Here is a 24,329-nt window from a genome sequence, read left to right on the forward strand (position 1 = left end):
AACTTCTAAATATTTAACAACTAAAAATGCGAGTATAATCATAGGTGATATGGATGAATATTATTAATAACAAGAAAACATTTATTGAAGTTTGTACACACCAAGCTCGATAGATGCAGTCGCTTAAGTGCGGCCAGTATCCAGTAATCGGGAGATCGTGGGTTCGAGCCCCACTGTCGGCAGCCCTGAAGATGGTTTTCCGTGGTTTCCCATTTTCATACCAGGCGAATGCCGGGGCTATACCTTAATTAAGGCCACGGCCGCTTCCTTCCAATTGCTAGGCCTTTCCTATCCCATCGTCGCCGTAAGACATATCTGTGTCGGTGCGACGTAAAGCAAATAGCAAAAAAAAAAAAAGAAAAGAAAAGAAAAAAGAATAAGTTTGTAGGCCTACAACATACCTGAACAATTTCATTCAATGTTTGCAATTGAAGCCGTCGATGGCACCGAAGATGTATACCAATCGTACTTCTGTGATGGTGATGACGACTTATGAGTACTTTGTCTCATTCAATTTGTCAGGCATTTCTGAGCAAAGTTCCGAATGATTCATCTGGTTGATGACGATCGAATTTGTTAGATATTGCTCTCTGTAGCGGAAAACGTCAAACCACGCAGTAAGTCATATAAGATTAGATGATATGTTGTTACTTCTACTAAACTCTCAATATCACCTCGCAGAATGGGAGGCACTTAATTGAAAATCTGTATTTTCAATCATAGCCCGAAGACTGGTTGGATCCTCAAAATGGCACTACCTAAAGTTACGTGGTTACCAGGAAACCGCAAAACTGCATGCCGGCGCTCCAAAATGAGGCGTACCTGACAAGATGTGGTGAGAGGTAGTTTGCGATTGCTTTTCTCACTCGGCCACAAGTGCTATTTCAGCAGGACTGACCTTATGAGGTTTCATAACATTCAGACGCACTTGTAGTGGTCCGAATGTCATTGCTCAGCACAACACGTACCTCAGCACATTGTCACAGCCATAAATGGGACTGGGGCATCGGTGGAGGTTACATTTTACTCTGGTCTGTGCCAAAAGAAAAAGGGAAAACCCTGAATAAAGAAAGAGTAACGGTGGATCACTGAGAACCAAGCATTCCACGATGGAAAAATATGCTGAGTAGTGCTGTGGGAGGTTACAGAACTCAGGGATGAAAATAGTTTGAACTCATGCCGGTAGATAGGGCTGTGGGTGTCAACGTGGCGATATGTGACAATCACTTCGCTGAAAGAAGGTTATTTTTCTCGAAGGAATAGAAACATTGTTGTATAGAAACAAGAGATGTTCATTGTATTTTAAAACGGAGATCATAATCCATATCTAGTGTCAGTTCAGGCGTTTAAACGTTCTCTTTCTTCTCAATATCGCTGTGAAAACCAAACGGGCGTAGGCATTTCATATAGATGAATTAGAAGCTCGATATAAGGTGAATTCCGATTTCATGTGGTGAAGAGAATGAGCCCCCACCACCACGTATCTAAAAGAAATAGTCTGAATTTATTAGTGAAATTCTTATTTTCAAAAGCCAGTAAATTCGTGTGCTTATTTTTTTTTTTGCTAGGGGCTTTACGTCGCACCGACACAGGTAGGTCTTATGGCGACGATGGGATAGGAAAGGCCTAGGAGTTGGAAGGAAGCGGCCGTGGCCTTAATTAAGGTACAGCCCCAGCATTTGCCTGGTGTGAAAATGGGAAACCACGGAAAACCATCTTCAGGGCTGCCGATAGTGGGATTCGAACCTACTATCTCCCGGATGCAAGCTCACAGCCACGCGCCTCTACGCGCACGGCCAACTCAATTCGTGTGCTTAAAAATGGTGGCAAATTTCGTCCCCCTGTGGATAAGGTCGGTAGAATAACACCCAGAGTAACCCCTGCCTGTAGTAAGAGGTGACTAAGAAGGGCCCCGGCGACTCTTAACATGAGAGCATGGGTTGGCGACTGCAGGACCCTCAGCTGAGTCCTGACATTGCTTCCAATTAGGCTTATTTGTGTCAGGTTCCTCACTTTCCACTATTCTGGCCGGCCTCCCTTGGTCAACTCGTGTTCTTTCCGAGCCCGGCGGTATTAGAGCACTCAAGGCGTAGGGAGTCATTCATTGTCACGCCCTTCGTGGCCCTGGTCTTTCTTTGGCCGATACATTCATTTTTCGAACTGTCGGATCTCATCATCATCATCATCTGTTTACCCTCCAGGTTCGGTTTTTCCCTCGGACTTAGCGAGGGATCGCACCTCTACCGCCTCAAGGGCAGTGTCCTGGAGCTTCAGACTCTTGGTCGGGGATACAACTGGGGAGTATGACCAGTACCTCGCCCAGGCGGCCTCACCTGCTATGCTGAACAGGGGCCTTGTGGAGGGATGGGAAGATTGGAAGGGATAGGCAAGGAAGAGGGAAGGAAGCGGCCGTGGCCTTAAGTTAGGTACCATCCCGGCATTCGCCTGGAGGAGAAGTGGGAAACCACGGAAAACCACTTCCAGGATGGCTGAGGTGGGAATCGAACCCACCTCTACTCAGTTGACCTCCCGAGGCTGAGTGGACCCCGTTCCAGCCCTCGTACCACTTTTCAAATTTCGTGGCAGAGCCGGGAATCGAACCCGGACCTCCGGGGGTGGCAGCTAATCACGCTAACCACTACACCACAGACGCGGACACTGTCGGATCTCTTCCATGTTTTCTTTCTGATCAATGATAATAGAGGACGGTTGGCTAGTTGTACTTCCTCTTAAAACAATAATGACCGAGCTCGATAGCTGCAGTCGCGTAAGTGCGGCCAGTATCCAGTAATCGGGAGATAGTTGGTTCGAACCCCACTGTCGCCAGCCCTGAAGATGGTTTTCCGTGGTTTCCCATTTTTACACCAGGCAATTTTTTTTGCAAGCGGCTTTACGTCGCACCGACACAGATAGGTCTTATGGCGACGATGGGATAGGAAAGGCCTAGGAGTTGGAAGGAAGCGGCCGTGGCCTTAATTAAGGTACAGCCCCAGCATTTGCCTGGTGTGAAAATGGGAAACCACGTAAAACCATCTTCAGGGCTGCCGATAGTGGAATTCGAACCTACTATCTCCCGGATGCAAGCTCACAGCCGCGCGCCTCTACGCGCACGGCAAACTCGCCCGGTGTGTACCTTAATTAAGGCCACGGCCGCTTCCTTCCCATTCCTAGGCCTTTCCTATCCCCTCGTCGCCAAAGACCTATCTGTGTCGGTGGGACGAAAAGCAAAATAGCAAAAAGAATAAAAAATAAAAATAAAACAATAATGCATGCTAACAGCTGCGAGCCACTCGCTCGGTATATCACGGCTAAACTATAACGCTGAGCTGAAATATGTACGCAACAACCGCGATAAATCGGCTTTCTAGTGTCTATAAATAGATACCAGTATTGTAAATAAAGTACATCACTCTAATAGTTACATGAAAGCCATTAGCCTAATAGCAAGGTGCATCCATTCTAGCTAACTCTGTTATAAAATGAATAACACAATGTGAACACTAAATATTCTATTACTTCAGACAGGTACATACGATTACTTCGCACTCAATTACTACACCAGTCACCTGGTCACGGAGATGGACACCGGATATGATCCATCTATTGAACGAGACTGTTATGTGGCCCGCTCCTTTGATCCATCATGGCCGAAGTCCTCTTCGGAGTGGCTTAGGGTGAGTTTAATAGAGAATGATTACAAAGCGAATATCATTGTACCTTAATAATATCTAGGAGCTAGCATAGTGAATATCTGTTAAGTTTTCTCTTACGTTTTGACTTCATACTCTGCCACAAATTTAGGACCAGTTTTAAGAATGTGATGAACTCATCACCATTTAACTCAACTGATAAGAAAATTTGTTAAAATTTCACTCTCATTCATCCTAGAAATATTTTAAATTCAGGTTAATGCTGAAATGATACTTAAGATACAGATTAGATAATTTCCTGTGTCCTGACACACTGTATTCTGGCAGACGGAAAGCATGTCTGTACCTGGGTTGAATCTAGATAGGAATACAGAAAAGATGAGCAGACCACTCAGTTCGTGTGAAACTTTTGAACCAGATGACCATTTGGAACTCAAAGCGGAGAATATGAAGTAACAGTTCCCATAATATTACGGAATGTCTCATTCTGCATTTCTACAGAAGAGAGAAGAATATCCAAATGCCCTTAAACTATGAGTTCTGTGTCGACCTTGTGAAGAAACAGTTCAGAATTTTTAAAGGCAAAATTGATGCAAATTTTACACAGGTTCTTTTCATAAATTCAAGTAGCGTGAATGCCTTACTTGTCATCTTGTCAGTATATCACGGCCAGTCTCACCAAGGCCATTCGCGTCACTCACACAGGCCTGTTCCGAATTACTCAACAAACACTTTGTAATAACTTACTTTTCGTTGATAAGCTTATTACATGTTATTTATTTGCCGGGCCGAGTGGCTCAGACGGTTGAGGCGCTGACCTTCTGACCCGAACTTGGCAGGTTCGATCCTGGCTCAGTCCGGTGGTATTTGAAGGTGCTCAAATACATCAGCCTCTTGTCGGTAGATTTACTGGCACATTAAAGAATTCCTGCGGGACTAAATTCCGACACCTCGCCGTCTCCGAAAACCGTAAAAGAGTAGTTAGTGGGACGTAAAGCCAATAACATTTTTTGCTACCGCTTTTTCTCACACCTGTGGGGTCGTGCGTGCGAACTGCGTCGCACATGTGGATTTGGCCCTGTTTTACGGCGGAATGCCCTTCCTGACGTTAACCCTATATGGAGGGATGTAATCACTATTGCGTGTGTCTGTGATGGTTGGTAGTGTGGTATGTTGTCTGAATATGATGAGAAGAGTGTTGGGACGGACACATACACCCAGTCCCCGAGCCAGAAGAATTAGTCAGAAGCGATTAAAATCCCCTATCCGGCCGGAAGTCGAACCCGGGACCCTCTGAACTGAAGGCCAGTATGTTGACCATTCAGCCAACGAGTAGGACAAGGCCAATAGTATTATTATTATTATTATTATTATTATTATTATTATTATTATTATTATTATTATTATTTCTTTGAACCGAGGAGGCGATCTTTGCGCCAGATATTCAACAGTTTTACGTAACACTGGAAAAGTAAGTATGCGATCCCTTGCCTTTAAATCGTCAACCTACAGAAGGCAGAAACTATTCTGAAGAAAAAAAGGAAATTAATTTACATACGATATAAACAGGAGTGGGCCCAGTAGTGAACCCTGAGGGACATAACGTTTCTCGGATAATAAAAACCAAACCAAACCCCATGGCGCAACAGCCCCGAAAGGCCTTGGCCTACCAATCAACCGCTGCTCAGCTCGAAGGCCTACAGATTACCAGGTGCCGTGTGGTCAGCACGACGAATCCTCTCGGCCGTTATTCTTGGCTTTCTAGACCGGAGCCGCCAACTCACCGTCAGATAGCTCCTCAGTTTTAATCACGTAGGCTGATAAGACCTCAAATCAGCCCTCAGATGCAGGTAAAAATCCCTGACCTTGCCGGGAATCGAACTCGGGGCCTCCGGGCAAGAGACAGACACGCTACCCCTACAACGCCGGGCCGGCTTCTCAGAAAATATTTCTCCCTTGCAGACTGAACGCTGTAAGGCATAACAGTTTATCTATATATATAAAATAAGACTTTTGTCTGTACATTGCTCAGAATTTTTGAAAAGAACTGTATTTCTGTATCGGTCATGTCCACAGTAACAAAGAAATGCACTTTTTACTTTTCCGTAATTTCTGTCTGTCTGTCTGTCTGTCTGTCTGTCTGTCTGTCTGTCTGTCTGTCTGTCTGTCTGTCTGTCTGTCTGTCTGTCTGTCTGTCTGTCTGTCTGTCTGTCTGTCTGTACACGCATCACTAGAAAACGGCTAAAGAGAACTTAATGAAAATCGGTATGCAATGTCGGGGAATAAGTCGCTACAATCTAGGCCATAAATAATTTTATTTACGCTGACAGAAATGGTAGTTTAGGGGAAGGCCTAAAATTTAATTTTCAAATATATTAAATTTCCGACCATTTATGTCATACATTTTTACTGTACCGACTGTGATAAAACAGATATTCATGAAATTGTAATTTTTTTCCTAAGTCCATATCAACGCCGAGCCACGAGAAAATGGGTTAACAGAATTTAATGAAGATCGTTATATGGAGTCGGGGAATGAGAAACAAAAGTCTAAGCTATAAACAAATTCATTCACCCTGGATGGATTGCAGTTTAGGAGAAGGCGCCTAAAACGTAATTTTTAAATACCTATGTTATTGGTGCTATCGAAAAGTATTATATAACAAAAGTTATATTGAGTACAATTTCCGATCATTTGTGTTTTAATCAGTTTTACCGTACCGACTATGGTAAGAGTGGTATTTCAGAGTCGGAAGAAAACTAAATATGAAGACCTACAATATCAAAAGCGCATAGCATTGATCAACAGGAACATTACATTGACCATTGTTTGATGTGATGTTCTTTGTCTCTTATGCTGCCTCTCAACTCCAATAGATGGGATTACTGCTGCGTACCGAGTATAACAGCCTGACTGAATATTAGCGGAAAATAGCTGGGGAGATAGAAAACTTTCTTCTTTAGCATGCCATTCCTCTGGTCCATACACTATCTGATACAACTGGTACGTAACACACAGGTTCATCATAGTATTCCAGCTATGCGATCCCTAATCTGACGCGCTGTTTTGAATGAGCAGCGTGCATACTTACTACAGAGGCTCACTTAGTAGTAGTAGTAGTAGTATGGCCTGGTATAGAATAACCATTTAGGCCTATTCCAAATTATAGCACCACAATTCACTAAATAACTCAAAATTCGACCCTGAAAAGAGCCGTTTCTTAATTAAAGCTTCTTCCTCTTTAATTTATTAAATTCTACTTTCATTTTATTCCAAATTAGCAGTGAAGGGTGGGTTTCTCCTCTTGCTTGGAGGAAAAATTTGTCTCCAAGTCAGATAGAATTTTCCGTCGCCAGTGTAGTGAATTGAGATTTTCCGACTCATTGGGCAATCCTAGGAAAAAGATTAGTAGAAGGGCATAGTTTATGCCGTGGGAGTCTCCACTATTCGACCCCCTCCCTGCCAAAAAGACGAAGGGTGGTCACGGATCACGGCTATCTGCGGCTTTGATCATTCCAGCTCTGGAACTTTGGACTGTTAAATCGGCAGCGTAGTCCTGTTCGTTAAAAGTGAGAAAATGTGCGGTGTGCTTTTAATCGCTACTTTCCTACCGACGTTTTTGTAATGACCTATGTTGACTTCAATTAGGAAAACCACAAGGTCAGTCTCTCTGAGAATCCAATCCCGTAGCGAAGCACGGGTACATCAGCTAGTAAGGAATATGTAAATAAAATGATCATATCATTGTGAGAAAAAGCCGGCCACTGTGAGTATTTGTGTGGCAGATAACGCGGAAAGCAATGTGTTAGTTATAAAATATACTGTGTAGGTATTTGATATTCGAGTTTCTTAGCAGCGCAGTTCGCTACGTGCTTGCCTCCTGGGTTGTCCGTGCAGAGGCACATTCATTAGGTATGGCGTTGATCATCTTTCTACTGAAATTCCTTTCATTATTCTCTATTCGAAATTTTACTCTTATAAGAAAACAAGTTGGAACAGCAAACGTCGGAAGGAAATTGGTAACAGCTTGATGCGAATAAATAGTTTGTGAACCAGTGAGCCCATAACTAAAGGAAGGCGTCCATCACTCTTTCGCTTTCTCTTGCTGGTGGTCGTTATTATTGTTTTTAAGAGAAAGCACAACCGGGCATCGATATATCACTTGTAAGTGAAGCTTCAGTGACATCATATCGCAACATAACCTGAAATTCCATTGACAGAATGGATGCTGTGTAAGAACATCCTGCACCAAAACTCAGCTGCAAGTTTTAACTGGAAGGTCACATCGCATGACACCAGACGTACCAGCTGCAGTGAATATCCCTATCAGTTTGGGGACTGGAAACGGTGTGGCTTGAGGGGTTGATAGAGGCAACTGAGGTCCGTTCTTTCTTCGGGAGTGGGAAGACAAAGCGGTAACGCATACGATGATTCACGCACCTTATATGTCGTGTGCGCATGATCTATTGCACACCGTTCGGCCCTTAAAGGGCATCCCAATCCGATTCATCCAAAAGACACTTCTTAAACTACATTTTTCGACAAATTCCGATGTCAATTTCAAAAACTTCTACTTAAAACAAGCAGCTAGTTTTTAGTTGGTGACCATATCAGCGAAATTTCCGGTAAGTTGAGATGTGATTTCGCTGAAACTTCCCTTGCTAGATTAAATCAGAATATAACAAGGACGAGATCCGACCCGTAAAAGAAAGAAAGAAAGCTTGAAAGGAAGAAGCCACATAGAATGTGAAGTTTACGGGTTAGAATCCATGTGAAACCGTTTAATATTATTCTGGTGGTTTAACTTCGTACTGACACATCGAAGGTTTTCGGCGACGCAATGATTGGAAAGGGTTAGGATTGGGAAGGTAGCAGACGTGGCCCGGTGTGAAAATGGGAAACCACGTTTGTTTAATTGTTTGTTTGTTTGTTTGATTTTTTTTGTTTGTTTGTTTCACATTTACGAGTGATAAAATGTTTCTGTGTTGTTTATCACCAAGCCTTGTGTTCATAGATGGTGCCCTGGGGTCTACGAAAGCTGATCAATTGGATCCACAAGGAGTACGACGGACCCGAAATTATTATCACAGAGAACGGGGTCTCCGACCGCGGGACTTTGGACGATCAAAGCCGCGTCAGTTACTATACAGTAAGTACAGTCATCTTTACATCACTTTCCTACATATGAGAGCAACGTTATTTCCCTCCAGTTATTACAATCTAAGAGGTCACCGTTTTTCGGCATCTTGATGTGGAGTCTTACTGAACAGAATAAGCAGTGCCGTTGAAATGAAATGGCGTATGGTTTCTGGTGCCGGAAGTGCCCGAGGACGGTTCCACTCACCAGGTGCAGGTGTTTTTATTTGACCCCCGTAGGCGACCTGCGCGTCGTGATGAGGATGAAATTATAATGAAGACGACACATACACTCAGCCTCCCTGCCAGCGGAATAAACTAATGATAGTTAAAATTTCCGACCCTGCTGGGAATCAAATCCGGATCCCCTGTAACCAAAGTCCAGCATGCTAACTGTTTAGGCATGGAGTCAGACAGTGCCGTTGATAGGAGACTCCGCCAAGAATAAGCAGCTTTCAGAGAAGCTCGTCTACTGTGGCTTAGATCAACACACTTAGGCTAATCAATGAACAGTCTGCTGAGTATCCGACATCTTTCGTATATACTTTTCATGAAAAGGATTTTGATGCTGTTAACCGAAGGAAAATGTGGAGGGCTATTGAAAGTTTGGAATCCCACAAAAGATAGTTCATCTTACACAAGCAATGTACAATGAATATTCTTGTCAAGTAGAATGTAAATAGAAACTGTCTGAATCTTTTGCTGTGAAATCTGGAGGGGACAAGGATGCCTCCTGTCGCCAGTCTTGTTTATCATGACACTGGATTATATATTGAGAGAGGCAACGAATATAAATCTTGCAATTCGGTGAGGATTAAATAACAGATTGGAAGAACTGGCTTCTCTCTTCTTGCAGAATGTTTTTGGGATATAGAAATCAAACTTAATGACTTAAAAATAGAAGCTAAAGAAGTAGGCTGATAGATAAATAATAAAAGACTAAGGAAATGTGCATAAACCATCGTAAAATTCTACCTTCACTACATAGAATGTGTATGGAAAGGTTAGAGCAATTTTGCTATTTAGAAAGCGTGGCCAGTCAGGATGAAGATGTTTTAGAGATGTGGTGAGTCGGATAAATAAAGCTTTTTTTTTTTTTTTTTGCACAGTAACGACCAATATGGAAATCCCCTCATATTTGCATAAAAACGAAGCTAATAACATTCAACTCAAATATTAAATCTGTTTTACTGTATGGAAGTAAGACCTAGAAAGTGACCAAAGACATTACCTCAAGGTACATACCTTTCGGAGGCCACAAGTCAAAGTCTCGTAAAACAGCAGATATTGAGAAGTAAATGGAGGTGGATCGGTCACACTCTGAGAAAACCTCAAGGAAGTACCGCAAGACAGACACTGAGTTGAAATGCGCAAGGTAGTCGCAGGCAAGGCAGACCGAAGATTACTTGGAAAAGAACCATAGACAGGGAGATAGCTGGAGTCAAAAGGATATGGAGAAGGGTGAAATCATTGGTGGTAGATAGAACAAGCTGGAGAAATTTCGTCGAGGCCATATGTTCCGCCTAGAAATTAAAGGAAATAAGTCATGTACAGTTTGTAATTAATACCTAATTATGATGATCGGCCAACGGCCGTAGCCGTGTTGAAACACCGGATCCCGTGAGATCTCCGAAGTTAAGCAACATTGGGCGTGGTCAGAAGTTGGATGGGTTGCCACGCGCTGTTGGTTGGGGGTAAGGGAATGGAGGAGCGGAAAGGAAATGGCCACCCTACCGCAATTAAACTCCGGCTCAGGAACACCTCTGCGGAGGTTCGGACCTGCCTTCGGGCAGAATAACCCTTACCTTATGATGATCGAGTGTTTGGTAAATCAAGGCATTGTGCAAAACATCGTTAATGTAGGGAATCCAAAAGTGAGCATTTTGTCATGAAGCCTAATGCACACATTTAGTGTGCACCTCTTCTGCCAATATAGACTTACTAGCAAGATACCCGTGCTTCGCTACGGTATTATACTGAAATTTATAAATGAATGCTTATTGTTTTAGATATATAATCCGCCGAAATTCGCGATCTGACCCGTTTTCTGCGAGAATCCGCCAAAATTCGCGATCTGACTCGTTTTCAAATAGATTACGGCAAGTTTCCTCCCATTTTTCAATCTTTCTTTCCAGCAAACGATTTCGTACTTCCCGGGCTAGGTCCAGCTATTCCACCCAGTTAGTTGGGTCCCTAAATCTTTGCCATTTTTTCCTATAAGCATTTTTAATATGGATCAAATCCTTCAGGGGATCTGTCGTGGTGTCGTCTTGGGTGCCTTGGCGGTAGCCTACTGAACCCGCGACCGGACTGCATTCTTAGTCATTAGCCGTCCAGGACCCGTTTCCAGCGTGGTCCGCACATTTGACGACGGTCCAGAACATTATTATTATTATTATTATTATTATTATTATTATTATAGATGTTCTGGACCCCACAGCAAGATGCAAGACCGCTACTTGGCGGTAAATTACATCTGCTGCCATTGTTATTTTTGAGAATGTGACCAGCACCAATGTCGCGCGTAGGCAAGTGTGCGGGATTTCTGGCGATACGAATGACATACTTCCGTGCATTATTGACCTTATTATAGAGGTGAACAATTGGACGGTCAATCTCATTCCTATCGTTTATTTCAAATGTGTTTAAATTTTTATTCATATGCCAGGAGAATCTACTGTAATATAAGAACGTTCTCCGAAGGAAAAGTTGGCTGTTGAAAACGAACCCAGGAAAGATTAAAAAGATCGGTTTATGATCAGAATAAGTACATCGAAAATATACAGCCTGTTTCCAGTCATTCGACAGGGTCAGGAATGGAATGAATAAAGCCCCATCTAGCGGCGACAGTAGGAATTGTGCCGGCTGCCGAAGCACTCCTCTGGGGCAATGATCAATGAATGACAAATGAAATGAAATATTGGACAGTGTTGCTGGAATGAATGATGACAGGGAAAAGCGAAGTATCCGGAGAAAAACCTGTCCCGCCTCCGTTTTGTCCAGCACGAATGTCACATGGAGTGACCGGGATTTGAACCACGGAACCCAGCTGTGAGAGGCCGGCGCGCTGCCGCCTGAGCAACGGAGGCTCCTTATAAGTACATTATGAACAGCAAAATCAATTGGTCTCACCTCCTTTTACACCCCACCGCCGTTAAGTTTATTTACCCCCCCCAAAAAAAAAAAATTAAACGAAGGAGTGTTTCTTTATGTTTAAAGGAGATTCCAAACCCCAGTGTTCACGTCTATTACCTTGAGTTTTGAGATATAAGTATCCCCATAAAAATAATTCGCTTTTTTTTACTTCCTTTCACACTTCTCCCCCCCCCCCCTTAAGTGAATTTTCCGGCAAAAAATACTTGTTTCTTTAATAGTAAAGGATCTTCTAAATACCAATTATCACGACTCTAACTTCTTCAGTTTTTTATTTATGTGTCCTCATGAAAGGAATTCAACTCCTTTCCACTCCCGCCCCCGCCCCAAGATGGTTTCCCCCATAAAACGCGTATTTCTTTGTTTTTAAAGGAGATCAAAATACCAATTTTCACGTCCGTAACAACTTTAGTTTTTATTAGATGTATGTATTCTCATACAATTAAGTCAATTAATTTTAGAATTCTTTCCCCTCACCCCCTTTCATTGGATTTTCCGAGAATACGCGTTTCTTTATTTTTAAAGGAGATCCCATATACAAATTTTTAGTTCTGTAATATATTCAGTTTCTGAGATATATGTATCCTCATTAAAGGCATTCAACCCACTATTCACCCTTTTACACCCCTCCTATTGGGATTTACAGAAAACGAAAAAATACTTATTCCTTTACTTTTAAAGGAGATTCTAAATACCAATTTTTACATCTGTAAACTTTAAAAAGTTTTAAGATATAGACACATTCATTTTAAAAATTCACCCCCTTTTTCACCCCCCATTATCCGGATTTTTCAAAAACGAAAATATACGTGATTCCTTATTTTTAAAGTGGATCCCCAATACCAATTTCCAGGTCTGTAATATCTTCAGGTTCTGAAATATAAGTAGGCTCGTTAAAGGCATTCAACCTCTTTTTCACCCTTTTCCACCCTTCCTATCGGGATTTTCCGAAAACAAAAAAGGTGTTTCTTTATTTTTAAAGGAGATTCTAAATACCATATTTTACATCTATAAACTTTAAACGTTTTGAAATATAGATACACTAATTTTAAAAATTCACCCCCCTTTTCACCCCCATTATTTGGATTTTCCAAAAACAAAAAAATACGTGTTTCTCTATTTTTAAAAGAGATCAAAGGTACCAATTTTCAGGTCTGTAATATCTTCAGTTTCTGAGATATATGTATTCTCTTTAAAGGCATTCAACCCATTTTTCACCCCTTTTCACCCCTCCTATTGGGATTTTCCGAAAACAAAAAAATACGTGTTCCTTTATTTTTAATGAAGATTCTAAATAAAAATTTATACATCTCTAAACTTTAAATCTTTTGAGATATAGATGCACTCATTTTAAAAATTCACCCCCCTTTTCACCCTCGCATTAATTGGATTTTCCAAAAACAAAAAAAATATGTGTTTCTTTATTTTTGAAAGCGATCAAAAGTACCAATTTTGAGGTCTGTAATATCTTCAGTTTCAGAGATACATGTATTCTCTTTAAAGGCATTCAACACATTTTTCACCCCTTTTCACCCCTCCTATTGGGATTTTCCGAAAACAAAAAAATACTTGTTCCTTTATTTTTAATGAAGATTCTAAATACTAATTTTTACATCTCTAAACTTTAAAACTTTTTAGATATAGATGCACTCATTTTAAAAATTCACCCCCCTTTCACCCTCGCATTAATTGGATTTTCCAAAAACAAAAAAATATGTGTTTCTTTATTTTTCACAGCGATCAAAAGTACCAATTTTGATGTCTGTAATATCTTCAGTTTCTGAGATATAAGTAGCGTATCCGGATTAAAGGCATTCAACCCCTTTTTCACCCTTTTTCACCCCTCCTATTGGGATTGTCTGAAAACAAAAAAATACGTGTTTCCTTATTTTTAAAGAAGATTCTAAATACCAATTTTCACATCTGTAAACTTTTAAAATTTTGAGATATAGACACACTCATTTTAAAATTTCACCCCCCCCCCCCCCTTTCACCCCCTTAGCGACGGAATATCCAAAAATCCTCTCTTAGCGAGCACCTACATCTTAATATGAATCTATGCCCAAAATTGCATTTCTTTATGTCCAGTAGTTTTGGCTCGGCGATGATGAATCAGTCAGTCAGTCAGTCAGTCAGTCAGGACAAGCTACTTTATATATATAGATTAGTTCTTCACTGGGAGAACAGATCGTCGCAGAAACTAAGGTTTAACGTGACCGCGAGAACGTTGTTCTGTCATTAAGTGGTTTAACGGTACACTAACACATTGAAACTTTCGGCGACGCAAGGATGGGAAAGGGATAGGATTCGGAAGTTAGCAGCCGTAGTAAGGTAGAGCCCCAGCATTTGCCTGGCCTGAAAATTGGAAACCATGGAAAACAATCTTCAGGGCTGCCGACAATGGGATTCGAACCTACCATCTCCAGAATGCAAGCTCACAGTTACGCAAACTGGGAGAACAGAACGCCGGTCTTCCGGGAAAGTTTATCTCGACTTATGAATAATAATAATCTGACTTTACGTCTGAACTTAGAGGATCGAATTAAGAAAGACAAGCCCACGTACAATGCATTCGTAGATCTGGAAAAGGCATTCGATAATGCTGATTGGATCAAGCTATTTTGAGATCTGGAAGTGGTCGAGTTTACATAGAAACAAGAAAACAAAACTCAGTCTACAGTGATAAGAACCGAAAGCTGTAAAAAATAGCAGCAATCCAAAAAGGAATTAGACAAGGCTGCAGTTTGTACCCTCTCATTTTAAATGTTTCTATAGAACAAGCGGCAAAGGAAATCAAAGAGGAATTTGGAAAAGGAATCACAATCCAAGGACAAACAATCAAAACTGTAATTTATTGATGATATTACTGCAGAAGATATAGAGAAATTGCTAAATGGTATGGACAGAGTCTTGGAGAAGGAGTACAAGATGGAAATAAATAAATCCATAACACCTCATCTGAATTGAAGGATTATTATAAGAAGTATAAGAACATATATCAAGAAGTTTTGAAGGCTGCCAAAAGATTGCATAATGAGAATGAGCTAAAAAATTCTAAAAACAGGTCTAAATGTATGTGGAACATTATAAAAAGGGAGAAAGGTACTCTAGTTCCATTAAAAAATAATATTACTCTTACAAATGCAGGGAAAGAAATCAGTGATCCAGAAGAAGTTGCAGAAATATTTAGTAACTATTTTATAGAAGCAGTTTTGAGGTTAACGGAAAATTTTCAAACATCAGTGACAAGAACAAACTTGAATACAGTTCACAGGAATGTATCATCCATGTTTCTTACTCCTGTGACTGAGCAAGAGATAGATAAGATAATAAAACAGATGGGTAAAAAGAAGTCTTCTGGTTTAGATGGTTATTCAAACTACCTTATTCAATGCTGTTACCAATACATAATCAAGCCTCTCTGTTACTTGATAAATTTGTCACTAACCACTGGTAAATTTCCAGACAAATTCAAGGTAACCAAAGTTGTTCCGATACATAAAAAGGGTAGTGAAGAAGATGCTGGTAACTATAGGCCTGTCTGCCTCCCCTCTGTATTCTCCAAAATACTGGAAAGAATTATGTACGATAGACTGTTATCATTCTTAGAGAAGCATAATATATTAGCTGGTTGCCAGAATGGCTTTCGTAAAAATAGATCAACTACCACAGCATTCATTAACTTTATTGAACGGATATATGACACACTAGATGGGAAGGGTGCATGTTTAGGTATTTTCTTGGACTTAACAAAAGCTTTTGATATAATTGACCACAGCTTGCTTTTAGAAAAGTTATACATGTATGGAGTTCGGGGAATGGCCTATGACTGGTTCAAATCATTTTTAGGGGATAGAAGGCAGATTGTTGAAATATCATATACCGGTACTGATTTGAGCAAAAATGTAATTAAGAATGTGTATTCCTGTGCCAGAAACATAGATCATGGTGTTCCACAGGGGTCAGTTTTAGGACCATTATTATTTTTAGTATTTATTAATGATATCGTCCAAATTGTTGATGATATTCAAGGAGTGCAATTAACTTTGTTTGCAGATGATATTACTGTCTTTGTAGCGGATGAAAGTTCTGAAGGGTTAGAATTGAAGGCAGGCAATATAGTGAGTAATATCCTGAGCTGGCTTGAGGATAATAAATTAATTTTAAGTAAACAGAAAACTTCTGTGATTAGATTTCACCATAAGATTAATTTAAATATGGAAGTTAGTCCAATATCATTTGGAGAGACCATAATTGAGTACTCATCATCAACAAAGTTTCTTGGCTTGTGGATGGATGAATCATTAACCTGGGATAAACATACAGAGTTTATAGGGAAAAAGCTTAGTAGAATTTATTTCATGATAATGTCTTTGAAAAATAGTTTTAATTTAAAGGCTTGCCAAATGATGTATTTTGCATATGTCCATCCCATACTAACCTATGGAATCATTTACTGGGGGAATTCACGATATAGCAAAGTCATCTTTAAGTTACAAAAGAAAATAATTAGAGGAATGGCCGGTGTCGGCAGGAGGACAAGCTGCAAGAAATACTTTAAACTTTATTTTATTTTACCATTGCCTAGCCTTTATATCTTCCATACACTTGTATATATGAAGGAGAATGTAAACAGCTACACCATAAATTCTGATGTACATAGGTATAATACTAGAAATAAACACAGTCTGCACATAGAACCACACAAAACTAAGCTATATGAATCAAGATTGAGTTATGCAGGAGTACATTTATTTAATAAATTACCAGACTGCATTAAGCAGATAAAACCATGTTCAAAATTTAAGAAAGAATTATTCAAATTTGTTTCTAACCATTGTTTTTATTCTATTGAAGAATACTTAGCTCTTGAAAATTAACTTATGTATCACTTTTTTTAAATTTTTTTTTTTAATCTATGCCTCTTTACCACATTGTATATTTCTCTTTATTTATCATGGCATGTATATTACTGTTTTATCCTTTGTTACTGTAAATATGATTATTGACGTGTCCCATATCACTGTATGATCAGTTGGACAAAATAAAATACAATACAATACAATACAATACAATACAAAACTAATGGAGTCCACTTGAACGTAGTCAGGTGACGCAGGAAATATTAGATTAGGAAATGAAATTTTAAAGGAGGTCGATGAATATTGTTACTTGGCTGGTAGACTAACCATTGACGGCGAAAATAAAGGACATAAAATGAAGAGCAGCACAAGCAAGGAAGGTCTTTTCTAAGAAAAGAATTTGCTCACTTCGAATAATGACATAGGAATTACAAAGACATTTTTGAACACTTTCGTATGGAGCGTGCCTTTGTACGGAAGTAAAAAATGAATCAATACTAACTGGAACGAAGCAGAATAGAAGGTTTTGAAATGTAGTGTTAATGGATGGATATCACGAATGATGAGATATTGAATCGAATAGGCGAAAGGAGAAAAATTTGGGGAAATATGACCAGGAAAAGGGATAGAATGATAGAAGACATCTTAACTCTTAAGACACCCAGGACGTGTTCAGTTAGTTTTTGAGGGAAGTGTAGGAAGTAAAAATGGCAGGGGTAGACCAAGGTATGAATATGAGACAAAAGTCTCGTGTTTTCACAGCGGGTCTTCGGTTCGTAGTCTTTACCTGGAACGGCAATCCGTCTGTAATCTTGATTGACAAGTCTCACCTATCACTTCTCTTCACACGTATACCATTGTCACTTAACACAGCAGTTTCATACAGCGAGGTTCGAACACATGTTTGTTGACTCTTACAACGCACGACTGTTGTAGAAACTGCCACTCCAGACAAGACCGATAACACGCACAATGAATTCACGTGCTCCTATAAGATGTCAACTCGAAAGACCTGCACAAGACAAGGTGATGGGAAAGAAAGGCAAAGGGAAACCACGGAAGAAGATCATTGAGAGGTAGTTGAGATGATGGGATGCCAAGGTTATGGAGAGATGAGAAGGATCGCAGAGAACAGATCAGTGGTTGCAGCGACAAGGCAAAGCCTTTAGATAATGATGATGGTGATTATTATTATTATTATTATTATTATTATTATTATTATTATTATTATTATTATTATTATTATTATTATTATTATTACAGACCAGAGTAACCAAGATTGTTAACGCACTACGGCATTCAGGAGACGCGTGAGTTCGAGCCCCACCACCTGCTACCTGAGAATATTTTTCTGTGGTTTCCCATTTTCACTTCCAGGCAAATGTCGGGACAGTTTCTATCCATAGACCACAGCCGATTCCTTTCACCTCCTTACCCAATTTATTTCACCTTCATTCCATCTTCCTTGGCTCCTCAACTGATGTTGGCGTCAGGAAGGGCATCCAGGTGTAAAAGCATGCCATTTAAATCTCATCTCATTCCCGACGCCGAGTCGAGAAATGGGACTAGAAACACGTGCATTGCTAGTAGTAGCAGTAGTAGTAGTAGTAGTAGTAGTAGTAGTTCACGTGCTTCCTCCACACACACACAATGAACTCTTAGGTTACGACTCGTAATCAACAATCCATAACTGACCGCAAACATAATTTAGCTACGACCAGTTCGAGGCGAGCCTGCTTTTATACAGGGTTTACATTTCAAATCTTCCCTGTATAACTTTAATTAATTTAATTAATAAACACGTTGGTTTAGATATTGATGAAGGAATTTTAAAACCAAGGTTAATTGCATTCTAGGTTTCACCCTCTCACCCCAAGTCAACGTCTTTTGATATTTGAAATGACACACCTATTTTTAATACTTATTTTCGAAGCAGGATGCATTTGTTAGTACATCTCATTGTTCTCATATCTTCTATTTTATATCGTATTGGAAATTTGCGTAAATGCTTTTCTTAATCGGTAAGGTCATTTAGGGATATCTCGACACGCTAAGCAAAAACCTGTAATTTTGATCATGCTTAATTTGCAAAATAGTTCAATTTTTACCTGGTGAATTTGTACACAGTCAGTGTACGTTTTCTATTATTTGTGGCAAAAAATAACACTTCATATCATTGTAAATTAGAAAATAAATAAATGATGCAAAAATGTCCACTTCTCCCGCACTTAGGGAGAACCTGACGCTAGGTAGGACCTCGGAAGAGTTCCACAACTATTGTACACAGTGGGCACATATAAACTGTTCGTCGTTTGAAGATGTCAGGTTTTACATGTAGGCTCTTTCTTCTTTCTGCCTATGTGGTTTTTCCCTGACCCTTCAATACCATACCTTAACACTATTCAACCAACACAAACTTTGCCGTGGTAGCGAGTCTGACTCGGAAACCGGCAGATACTCCTTGTATCACTTCCCACTCTTCCCTGCTATCTCTTTCTTCTTCTTAGAAATAATAGCATGTCGGAGGCCATGTAGATTGAGTCGTTGGTCACGCGGGGGGAGCGGGCTTCGGGGGCCCCCCCGAAGAAAAAAAAAAAAAGCATTTTCCACACACATCTCGTGGAACCATTTCCTGCATTCCCCACTACAGTGGACCCATGCCTCATTTCGGTTATCGTCATAGAAATAGCCATCACATACTGCGCAGTAATTCTCCGAGCAATTACGACTGCTTGAAGAACTAATCCTGAGAAGTCACCATGGCGGATTCTTGCACTCTTCTTACACTTCCTTCTCCAGATAGGAGTCTTAATATCGGAACAGGAGTGTAACTCCTGCACTGAGCAACTCGGAGGTGTAAATGCAGGTGAGGCTCCATGTTCCTGTGATAATGCAGGACTACTGGCCTTAGCTTCTACAGCAATATATTCTCCAACATGTACGTGATTTGAACCATTTTCGTCTTGCACAAGGTCGTATTAAAAAATGTCTTCTTGGAGGATATCGGGATTGTACGGATAAATGCCACATTTCCTAAATCCGCCGGTAAAATTTCCTGCTGTTGCCGATTTGTCCCAAGCCATCTTTAGAAGGTCTCCAAAATTATCTTTAGTGATCCCTTTTCCCGGGAGTGTCGACATCTCCCCGAGTTACATTGGCAGGCAAGAGGTGGCAGCACTTACCACGCTGAATGATTGGCGATTTGGAAATGACATGGCCGCTTCTCCAAAACGTGCTTTGTGCGCCTAACCTCAAACATTGTCTTAAAAATATCGCATATCTACGTATATCGTTATACAACCTACTCATTATCTTATTATCTTATAGTACGTTACTTTTCCATCACATATCACTTACATACTCACCTTCAACTATTCAGATGTCTTGTATTTATAGTGATAATCGTCTGCCACCAGGATCACAATGAGCACAACACCCTACGGCTCTAATACATGTAGTTACTAGTTCGACCTGTAGAGTACTGTGGTCACCAGTGGCGCTAAGCTTAAAAGTGTCGAGTTCTCCCTCATGTCGGGATCTCCCTAAGTTACCTTAACTGTACAACGGAGGTGGTGGTGGTTGTTGTTGTTGTTTAAGAGAAAGTGCTACTAGGCAAGCACCCTCCATTAACACCAATTAGAGAGAAAAATGGAAGGTATCCAACACATCGAAAAATGAAGGTATCGGCCAAAGGAAGACAAGAGCCATGAAGAGCGTGAAAAAGAGACTCCCTAGGCCTCGAGACCTACAATAATACTGTCGGGGTCGGGAAAGGATAAGCGGTGACCAAGGGAGGTCGAATAGGAATATGAGAATGAGGAGCCTTGAAAATGTAAGTGAAAGCAATGCCAGTACTCAGCTAAGGACCCCATTGTCGCTAATGCACGCTCCCAAGTTAAAAGCCTCTGGGGCCTCTTTTAGTAGCCTCTTTCGACAGGAAGGAGATAGCGTGGGTTTTATTCTAACGTCCCCACCCACAGCGAGAGTGCGACAGAGGCTGGTTACAAGATTTTCCGGAAAAAGAGTTTGGTAGTAGAAATGCCTTAGAATGGCCAGACATCACCAGATCTGACACCTCTAGACTTATTCCTATGGAGTCACATGAAATTAATTATTCATTCTCCGAAAACCATAAAAGTAGCTAGTGAACGTAATAAAATATATTTTAGTCGACCTGGACGGCTCAGATGCTTAGTCGCTGTCTTTCTGAGCCTAAATTCACGGGTTCAAATCCGGCTCAGGTCGATGGCTTTTAAAGGGTGTCTTACAAGTAAAAACTCCGTTTTGTTGGCTTTTGGCACGTTAAAAAACTCCGCGTAACCATCCATAACACGTCCGCAATTTTTATATAATTCCGAAAATAGCTACTTGGGTTCGGAGTTAAGCCTTAACTGGAGTCCAAAGAAGACGATTAATCAGAAGTCGTAGAGATGACAGGGAATTAATTTTCCAAGTACATGTTACCATCAGTAGTTGCAAGGGTTATGGTATTCTGTACACCTATAAAAAACAAGAAATAATAGTTTTGAAATACAAAGAAGATAGATTTTATTCAGAATTTTGAAGTGAAGTTCCCCAGTATAACACGTTAGCAGTTACCGAAATGTTGTGGTATACTGACACCGAGAATCGTTTTACAATTCCGTATATGTGTTACAGTGATCTAAAATCTCATAAAATCATTCCCCTTACGAAGCAAGCCGACTTATTTTGCAAAGCCAAACTATTCATCTGGCGTTTATGCCGACTACGTTGGTTTTATAATAACATTCTCTTAGCAAGGCAAGCCGCTTGGCTACTATACTGCGACGGTGTCCCCCATTTTATTTTAATACCTTGATAGGAGCAAGTTAGTCTAGCTCCAGCCGTGAGTAACGTCACCGAATTAGGGCGCCACCCACTCGCCACTGCAGCAAGCAGTCAGGGAAGAGCCAGACGCGCAAGGCCAGCCCCCTTTGTCACCTCTATGTCATCGCCCCATTATCTCACTGGATGCTTCCCTGGCGGCATTTGAAATAACTAGATGATGAACCTAGAGCTTTCGGGTTGCAGAGGACTCCAGCGGTGTCTTCTCTCGCAAAGTATAAGGAATTGCCGGCCTCCCTATACAAGGCAGGCTAGACGAGCATCAGTGTTTTATTTTAACTAGCGATTGAGATGGTTCAGTTCTTTCAATGGTGAGTGCTGCTGTGGAGCACTGGGTCAGTCCATGATAATAATAGAGTATGGCCTCAGGAGAAGCCTAGTGCAGGTCTTTTTCTAGTAGACGGCCTATTAGGCAACGTATATGTCTGTGAGAATGGGGCTCTACCTAAGATGGTTTCTAATGTTGAAGACATCACGGACATCCTGCCCTCGAGACAGGAGAATTAACCAATTTAAGGTTTAAATCCACGATCCGGGTGGGAATCGAGCCAGGGACACCCTGGGCAAAAGGCTAGCACGCAAATCATTTACCCGTTGAGTCGAACGATCAGTCAATGTACAATGACGACTGAGTGCTGTTAGTGTTGTGTGTGTGAATTGACAGCGAGTGCGGGACATTGCTGCTGTGTGGCAAGGAACAGTGAACGAAGACTGCCGTGAGTGTACGGACAGTGTACCACGTACAGTACTGTAAGACTGTGTTGCGCGTGCGCAAGCTGTGAACTGTGTAGTCGTGATAGTTTACATGGAACCTAATTGTGAACTGCCTGAGGGTCTAAGTGACAGTTGTGGAAGAGTGCGTTGTGTTATTTGCTTTAATTTGAAATCACTAGAGTGAATGTCCGACTCGTTGGCTGAACGGTCAGCGTACTGGCCTTCGGTTCAGAGGGTCCCGGGTTCGATTCCCGGCCGGGTCGGGAATTTTAACCTTAATTGGTTAATTCCAATGGCACGGGGGCTGGGTGTATGTGTTGTCTTCATCATCATTTCATCCTCATCACGACGCGCAGGTCGCCTACGGGTGTCAAGTAGAAAGACCTGTACCTGGCGAGCCGAACCCGTCCTGGGATATCCCGGCACTACAAGCCATACAACATTTCATTTCACTAGAGTGAATAACTAGAGTGCCTGAGCGATGAGAGTAAAGAGATTGCGCGAACTGGTGTAATTGTGCGCCTATCTAGCTGTGTGAGCAATTATTCATTAGTTAGTAAATCTTTGAGTAAACGTTCCCAGTTGTATGCTCAGTTAGCTACCTGCCTACATGTTACAATATTAAATTAAGATACTGATAATATTTAGACTGTGTATGACAGTTATTATATAATCAATAAGTTGAATCTGTAGTAATAGAATACTCTCATATGTTTATTCTGGGAGCAGAACGTGTGGTTATGTCACACTGACTTTTTGTGGGGGGAAAAAGAGATGGAAAATACTCCAAAATATCTGCTTTTACAGAGTCACTTGGCTGAAATCCTAAAGGCAATCCATGAAGATGGCTGTAACGTGGGGGGATTCACAGCTTGGAGCTTAATGGACAATTTCTAGTGGCTCAGAGGATACTCGTAAGTATTGACACATATTATTTTTGAAAAAAAAAAAAACAGATTATATTAAAAAATTAATAGTTCATTAATTATTTACTTCTAGATTGATTGAATATTCCGTCTACGTTATGACTAGAAGTTTTTTCTTCTTCAACATAAGAAGTACCTTTTTTCCATATTTTCTCTTATTATCCTGATTAGTGCGTTTCAGCATGTCAGCGCACTTCCTTGTAGTACCCATATTGATTGCACATCTCTTTTCTGTGTATAGTAGTCTATACTTATTCTATTGGTATGGTCATATGTCCTCGCTGACACACGTCTGAATGGCTGGCTCAGGACTCGCTGACTGCCTCGAGACTGCCTCGCGCTCACTCACGACTGACTCAAGACTGTCTCGTAATCGCTCTGTTTACAGGCCAGTGAAAAATTCCCGCAGTTTCAAATCCAGACCATTCCAACGCTTCCCCATTGTTGGCCGTTTCTAGCGTTTTCGGAAGGATCTCAGTTAACTTTTTCACCGCATTCCTCAACAATGCACCTACGCTATTGTTTACATTCGCTGTTGGCCACACTCACATTCTCAACGCTACACCGGCATTATCGCCTCACGCCAGCCACCACATCTTGCACCCTCATTGTTACAGTATCAGTCATCTTCATCGTTTTCCTCCCGTAGTAAGCATATGGCAAGATAACAAATATACTGATCATTTTCTGCTCCTTATGAGAGCAAAGATGGTGCTCATGTACAAAGATCATTTACTTCAATAATGTTGGCACAGATTTAAGTCTACAAGATGAAAATGGAAACGAATTTAAATGTTAAAAATATCCGAACCATGCTGAAAGTTGAACATTAAATTAATAAACATGTATAAAAATTCGAACGAACCATCTATATGCCTTGTTTTCATTTTTACTTTCTTAGGCGTTTCCACTTTTCAGCAGTTACCTATTCTCAGATGCCACATATCCCTATCCTGCCAGTCTTTTTCGGATGGCTTTAGCTATTGTTCCCCTCCATATTGCCCTTGGTCTCCCTGGTGGA

The 24,329-nt window shown here is 40.8% G+C and overlaps 1 protein-coding gene across 1 annotated transcript in view; it reads left to right on the forward strand.

Moving 5' to 3' along the window:
• Nucleotides 1–24,329, forward strand: part of LOC137497059 (myrosinase 1-like) — a 66,545-nt gene that overhangs the window by 39,688 nt on the left and 2,528 nt on the right. Inside the window, exons 7-9 of the mRNA XM_068225675.1 lie at nt 3,526–3,674; nt 8,666–8,800; nt 23,190–23,296. Coding sequence (XP_068081776.1) covers nt 3,526–3,674; nt 8,666–8,800; nt 23,190–23,279 — 374 coding nt within the window. The 3' untranslated portion in view covers nt 23,280–23,296. The remainder of the gene's footprint in view (nt 1–3,525; nt 3,675–8,665; nt 8,801–23,189; nt 23,297–24,329) is intronic.

The sequence above is a fragment of the Anabrus simplex genome, chromosome 1 (genome assembly GCF_040414725.1).
Source record: "Anabrus simplex isolate iqAnaSimp1 chromosome 1, ASM4041472v1, whole genome shotgun sequence".
NCBI lineage: Eukaryota > Metazoa > Arthropoda > Insecta > Orthoptera > Tettigoniidae > Anabrus > Anabrus simplex.